The sequence below is a fragment of the Silurus meridionalis genome, chromosome 7 (assembly GCF_014805685.1).
Source record: "Silurus meridionalis isolate SWU-2019-XX chromosome 7, ASM1480568v1, whole genome shotgun sequence".
In the NCBI taxonomy this organism is placed as follows: Eukaryota; Metazoa; Chordata; class Actinopteri; order Siluriformes; family Siluridae; genus Silurus; species Silurus meridionalis.
Genome location: NC_060890.1, coordinates 15,629,500 through 15,636,887, shown reverse-complemented (window position 1 = coordinate 15,636,887; position 7,388 = coordinate 15,629,500). Strand labels below are relative to the sequence as shown.

Below are 7,388 nucleotides of genomic sequence, written 5' to 3'. Positions count from 1 at the left end.
GAGAAAGCAACAAATGTGGAAAGAAGTCCATTAACCATTTAGCAACATTACAATTATTCAAATGCAGAGAGACAGAAACAAACCAGATAGGGTTTAAAGGTGGAAGTGTGCGTAGTCAGAAGTCAAGGATGTGCACGCGTGTGTGTTGTCATTGTCTCTAGTTGCCCCCACTGGATCATCGACCGCCCCTACCCTCCATGCACGTACAGTACATGCTCAAGGCAATGGCTCACCAAACATTTTTCTGACAAGCAGGCGTCAGGATTTTTTTTTTCAAAAGCGGGTTTTAAAATCTGAAGTCAGATTTTTACATAAGGACATCTGAAGACAATGAAAGTCTTCAGCTGGAGTTGGTGCTGATTAGGTACATTTTCTTTATTTTTTAACATTTGGATGACAAAAGCTTTTCTGATAGGCATGGCTTCCCATGGCTTCATCTACAAAACATATTTACAACATGGAAATAACATCTACAAGAAATCTACATATACACGGCCCCTGGCAAGAGCAGGTCCCAAAACATCTGCACCTCATCTGGCCCATAGCCTCCACCAATCATCCCCCTCCCTTACCCCTCAATCCACAGCTCACCACAGCCCCATATGTGTAAGACTGGACCCAGAGCAGAAGAGAACACTAATTCTCCAGGGTTCTGTGCACATAAAAATGGATTCCTACTCATCCTTTTACTTCTGCTGTCCTTCTATTCAAAACCCACACCAAACAAACCCAGAGTTCTCAAACCATGAAGGAATTCTGATTCTTCAACTTTTCAAGTTCTTTAATTTGTTGTCTCAAAAAGAGTATCCTGTTAAAGAGAAAAAAAAGGAAATAAATTAGTCTAGTAATATTCATATCCAATTAGTACCGTATTCTGAAAATAAGATATTTTAATACAAGCTGTCACCAAAACAATAATAAAAATGTTACAATAATTGTTTAGGAGGTATTTAAATCAATCCTGAGGGAGCGGTTACCTCTGTTCACGCAGCGTGGCCTGGATTTCACACACTCGCACTAATGAGCGCAGGTTCTTCAGCTCTGTACAGTTCTCAGACATGTAAATGCTGCCCATAGTGTGAGCCTCCTCACGTAACCGCGATGCCTAAGAAAAAAAAAAATTTTTTCATTGACACTTATGCCATGCAAAGTGTCTTATCCCAGACACGGCTGGTATTTAAAGCAGTATTGTGTCAAAAGGCAAGCTCTTCAGTAGCATACAATAGAAACAAAGAACACACCTGTACTAGAACTGAACAGGATTTTTTTTTTTTTTGCAAAAGAAAAAAAAAGTTGGTTAAAGAAGCAGGCTAGTTCCAGCCAGTTTTGTGCTCTTAACTAGTACCCTGTGAAACACCTTTTATTGCGGAATTGTGCTGCCAAAGAACATAGCACGATGGGGGCTTTTGTCACTGCTAGAGCGATGGACTGTGTTGGAAATAATTGTAGTTTCACTGCTGACCACAAGATGGCAGTCCAAAACCAGTCAGAGAAAATTACATTATAAATGCAATCATGCTAATTCCTCAATTGCTTTCATATTTAACATCCAATACATTAGTTTGGTGCCATCTATTTTGTAAAATGGTCCTGGTAAACATTTCTGTAAATTGAACAGTTTACATAATACATATATTTTAAACTATTCACTGATTACATACAGTGAACCCTATATGTACCAGTGTAACCAAAAAATAGATAAAACAAAAAAAAAACAAACAAAAATTTTTTATATATATATATATATATATATATAAAAACTTTTTAGTGATTAACATTTAAACTAAATGGTTATTGAAGTTGCAGTAAAACAGATTTCCTGCTACTTTTTAAGCTGGACTGCAAAATATCTATTTTCTTATGAGACACAAAATAATGTATAAAATGCATGCACCTCAAGAATGTCAAAATCAGTGACTAATGATGCAACACCGCAAAAAATAGCTTAGACCAGAACTACTTCACCAAACCTAAAACAGTTTAGGGATTTATTTAAATGAATCACTAACTGTTCTTTTGATTCAACCAATCAACAATAGGTATATTATTAATATACTATAGAATAGTATACATTTTCTGTGTTTACATAGATCTATAGAACAAATTATCTTTACACATGCAAATGAATCTATCGTTTAGCCCTATGGTTGTGGTAGGTGATAAAAAAAATTGTGATTAAACCTGTGTTGTTGAATTGGCTCCGGTTTTGCAAATAATAAAGCTAAAATAACAGCCATTGTATTTCCAAATCTTTCACAATTAAACATTGCCACCTATTGATAGTCTGTTTTAATATATACACAACTTATATCTTAATATATACTTTTTCTAAACTCTAAACACATTTTTAAGCACACTATACAAATACAGGGAATGGCTTCAACAACCTGAACTGTTCATGATAGAACTTCCACACATGGTGTGCACACAGAGATGCTTTCCCACTCAATGGTCTTTTGAGTTAGTGTAGACTTTGTCAGCTCAAACCAGTCTGGCCATTATACACTGACTGCTTTCAGCATAGTAAGCCACCAGTATCAACAAGTTTCTATCCACACAACTGCTGCTCACTTTTCTGTGTGTAAACTCTAGAGACTGGAGTGCACAAAACTAAAACCAACCAACTAGCTTTAACGATTATACCATGATTAAAATCAATGAGATCAATTTCCCCCATTCTGATGGTTGATGTGAACAAGATCTGAAGCTGTTGTTAAGTATCTATAAGAACTACCGCTACAGTTTATAATTGCAAGGCTAATTAGATTATTTAAATGAGTGAATAGGCACACATTCTTAATAAAGTGCTCAGTAAGTGAAAACACAATATGAAGACAGAGACTACTAAGCAAAACATTTAAAGATTAAATGCACAGTAAACACAGTACACAAAATTTCACCAAACCAGCGAAGCAGACAAGAGAAGACAGCAATGTACCTGTTTCTCAACGTGTTCTGCAGGCCAGCCTTGCACGTGTTTGATGAGGTTCTCGTTAAAGTGTGCCGCCAGTGAGGGGGTGAAGGAGCAGGCTTGTCTGGCCACAGCAGTTCCAGCGGGTACTGAACCCGCTGACCCTGCTCCAGTGCCCACGCCAGTAGTCTGACCACCACCACTGCCATTATTACTGATGCTGTTACTGTTTCCAACATGGTTTGGACCAGGAGAGGGGCTTCTCTGACTACTGCTGGATAAAGAGCACAGAACAGACAGTGATGTTAAAATACAAGTTAGAACAAAAGTGTGTACCTGCAGGTGCATTACAAAAACAAACAAGACATGAAAAGTTTAAACAGTTTCAGTTCTTCTGATAACATACAATGCTGCATAAATTTGAAATCAAGTTCTACAATTGGCCAAAAGATGGCAGTATAACATGCAGCTGGAGGTCTACCCACAAAGGAAACTCTAAATGTTGTGGTGCTTGTTCATACATATGCACAAGCAACACTGCTGAACTGCTCATCTCTAGCTTAGATCACTCAGGTATACAATTTCACTCAACTCCCGCATGCACACAGCAGTTCTCGCACCTGGAGTTCAGATTCTTGTCAAAACTGGGACCAGATGAACAGATCTAATGTGCATATAATGTACATTTTTTTGCGCACATACGCACGCACGCACGCACACACACACACACACCTCTGCCGCTGCAGTGCCCGTGGGGAGTTGCTGTTGTCATGGTGTTTATCTGAGGGAAGGGGCTGCTGAGACGATGGTGGAGGAAGAGAACTGGTCTTAATCCCCAGAGCATTCACCTTAAAAAAAAAAAAAAAAACAAACAAACAAACAGAAAATAGATATGAGCAAAAGGCCACAATGAGGATTACGATGTACCTGTACCACTTTGCACAAAAGATTCTGTAATTTCAGCCTGTGGCAGCCCACACTGTGTACCTTGGTTTGAGATGAGACAGGTGTGGTACTCAGTGGGGGTTTCAGGGTCGCTGTGTTTGTTTGGGGTGTACTTATCCTGGGGGACACATATGACCGCGGAGACGAAGCATCTGACGTCAGGGACATCGGAGACTGACTGGACTGCTGGGCTGCTCCAAGCAAAAGAAGAGACATAGAAGGAAAAACTAAATTATTCTGTATTTAATTTAATAGAAATACATATTTTCTGTGCTTCATTGAAAATCATTTGAAAATCTGCTCAAACAAATGCATTAGCCCAGGCGAAATGTGTTTTGTCAAAATAGTCTGCTTTAGACAGTGTCTTCCTAATCAAGCTAATCATTACATCCTGAAATTCTTGCTATACTTTTTTTTTAACAGCATTCTTTCCAATACCCCCACTTTAACAGTAAAGACCTTTGGTACATACCTAATCTTTTGAAAGGCTGCTTTACGACACTGAAACATTGCATTAACAAAACACACCAAATCACCTTCTACGCATGTTCTACACACCAACTGAGGCATGAGAAAGCTTTTTTTTTTTTTATCTGAAACAAGTCATCACCACATTGACATGCCAATTGATTTAGTTCACCAAAAATTCATTAAGATATGACAAAACTGCTGTTTTGAACAGGCATTAAATCAACAAATGCAATACAAATCGCCCAAACTGGTCCATCACTTCCTTAAACACAAATAATCTGTTGTGTTTTATTACGAGTAACAAACAAAAAAGCAGGTGTTTAAAAGAACTGTTGTGTTTCTATTAAAGCTCATTGAAGAGACGTCTGATTGCACTGCATTCATTTAATTATGGCAAATTCATGCTAATCAAGTTGACGAATACCCTGAGAGATAAAACTTTTAATGTAAAGTAGTGAACTACAATTAAACAAAGCAACAAACAAAAAAATAACCCAAGGATGTATGATGTAAGGAGCCTTGACATGAAGCATCCATGACCAAGGCCGTGTTTAAAGTAAGCCGATACCTTGACTAGAGAGCTGAGCAGCCTGGGAGAGAAGCGTCGTGATGTTGAATGCGGACGGACCAGCAGTCAGGATCTTGTGGAGCATTGACTGCAGTGAAGCCTGTGTTACTGCAGCTGTGAGAACTGTACACAGAAACCAAAAGAACACAGCAAAGTGAGTGCACACAACAATTACATATTTTTAAATAAATTATACTGTTATTAAGCAAAATTCTTAATCATTCACATTGTAGCTGCACCATCACCTAACACTACCCAAGGAAAACAGGAACAGTTCTTAGGAGGTTGTGAGGTGACTATTGATAGGCATGAGCAGTAAAATGTTACTCAGGATTCATAGCTATTTAAACAATATGTGCCAGGCACCATTCACCAACTTCATAGAACACAAACATTTGACACAAGAAGCAAACCAAGGGATTAAACAATTCATTCTTTCGGAGAATTCACCTCCTTTGGATGACATTAGACTGCAGTTATAGTTTGTATGACTGTATCTCTGACAACACTGTTATACCCTGTAAAATAACCCTACACCGTGAATAGAAAACCACTTATTGGTTCCGCTTTTAACTCTGGGTGTTCCAATCAGGATTTGTGGGGCCGATCACCAATCCGCAGAAGCTGTATCGTCCGATGCTGATCACTGATTACAGGGTCTATTTGAAGCCTTTTATTTATGCTACGTAATTAATAACATCAAATAGCATCAAGGATAAAAGTAGAGAAAAAAAATCAAGTGTAGTTGTTAGGTACCCTAAAATATGTCAGCCCAACATTAATAACCATGTAAATCGCCAGAACCTGTTGTCTTCCCACATTAAATAAAGGTTGATGATTAATGCTATTATTTTGTCTAATATTTCTTTATGCTTCTTATGGTCCTTGCAGTAAGATTGCTGTCTTTGAAACATCTGTTACAGACAGCCAAGTGAGTCGCACTTGAGTTGCTAAACCGTCCCGCTCTCTCTTAGCGCTAGCCAACTTTGAAAACTGCTCATATTCCTTTATGTGGCTAATCTTCAAATAAGGTTGGTGGTGTTTTGGCTGCTTCCCTCCTTGGTACACATGCTGCTGATGTGCGTTTTGTAAATATAGACAAACGTTTAATAAAGCAATGAAGCTGTAATACTGCTACCTGAATCTGCCCCCAAAAAAAAAAGAAAAAGAAAAAAAAAAAAAAGAGAACCTGGCAGGTACTTCACTACTGCTGAATGTCAATCACATCTTACATGGGCCTGCATAAGTAGGAGCTTTTGGTATTGACCATTTCAACGATTAAGGGAGTGGGAAAAAAAATCTAATATGTATATTTGTGCAAGAAATACATCCAAATTCAGTATAGATATAAATTGCTATCTATAAATGCAAAGTTCTAAGCTAACAAAATTTTGTGCCAAGAACCAAAGCACCACATCAAATGGTCAGAGTAAAAAAAAAAAAAAAATGTATGGTGTACTTTTGAACGCATCTAATTTTCACTAGTTTCACACAGTGCAATAAGGTTACCTTCATTGATCTTGGCCATATCCACACTGGCATTGTTCAGCTGCAGTGCCGTCTGTAACGCTGGGAGAAGCTGGCGTAAGAGGGAGGGGTCTTGTAAGATAGTAGGTGTAGCAGGGGACTGCATCACTGGGGAAACTGTAGAACCCGATGCAGAGCTAGTGGGATTGGCGGCACTTAGCCCAGACACAGCAGCAGACGAAGAGGATGGGGTAAGAGAGGAAGGCTTTTCCGTTGTAGCTACAGACTCTGCAAAGCATAAAGATTGAAATACCATTATTAAAAAAGGATTAACCACATGCTAACATTCAGTTTATATAGTTCTTTCACTGATGGTTTAGAAATGTCTATTAGCATACAAAACAAAAAATCTCTCACTTCTCTCAATGGTGAAATACTGCCTTAAGCATATGAGGACAAACGACAAAAACATTACTAGAAGTTAAATAAAGACCAATAGAATGGAAACGTATATACGCTTCTTAAATGGAGCTAAGATTTTAAACCAAACTACTTTAATATTAAAGAGCAAAAACACCACAACATAAGCTTTGAAACTAATTGGTCTGTGCCAAAATGTCACTCATTAACAAAAAAATAAATTAGTATGTTTTTTAATTGAATTTAAATATAGCTACTAAAGTATCCTTATTATTTCTCTACTCGGTAACATTACTCCAGAATTTTGGGGAGATACTGTCCAGTATATAGTTGTTGACCCCTGGTTTAACATACTGTTTACAACAGCTGAATAAAGGCTCAAATGGGTTACACAAACAGTACTTAAGCAATGTAAACTAATTTTGAAGGCATTTTGAATAAATTGCTAAAAACAACAAAAAACTTGCATGGAAGTCAAATGCTATGCTAGTATCTATGGTTACACAAAAGTTCTTGTTGCAGTAAAAGCAAAAAGGGACCAACTCCACATACTTATGTCCATACTGTGTTAAAAGTATAAACCCTTAAATGCAGCACTCAATTAGA

The 7,388-nt window shown here is 37.8% G+C and overlaps 1 protein-coding gene across 4 annotated transcripts in view; it reads right to left on the bottom strand.

Annotated features, from left to right (window-relative positions):
* Positions 1-345: 345 nt before the first annotated feature.
* waca (WW domain containing adaptor with coiled-coil a) overlaps positions 346-7,388 on the bottom strand; it is a 27,610-nt gene continuing 20,567 nt past the window's right edge. Inside the window, exons 7-13 of one of the 4 annotated variants that reach the window (XM_046854367.1) lie at positions 6,405-6,650; positions 4,896-5,018; positions 3,899-4,050; positions 3,644-3,759; positions 2,939-3,185; positions 978-1,105; positions 346-808 (exon numbers count right to left, since the gene is read on the bottom strand). In XM_046854367.1, coding sequence (XP_046710323.1) covers positions 739-808; positions 978-1,105; positions 2,939-3,185; positions 3,644-3,759; positions 3,899-4,050; positions 4,896-5,018; positions 6,405-6,650 — 1,082 coding nt within the window. In that variant the 3' untranslated portion in view covers positions 346-738. The remainder of the gene's footprint in view (positions 809-977; positions 1,106-2,938; positions 3,186-3,643; positions 3,760-3,898; positions 4,051-4,895; positions 5,019-6,404; positions 6,651-7,388) is intronic. The other 3 variants (XM_046854368.1, XM_046854370.1, XM_046854371.1) reach the window with 3 other exon arrangements.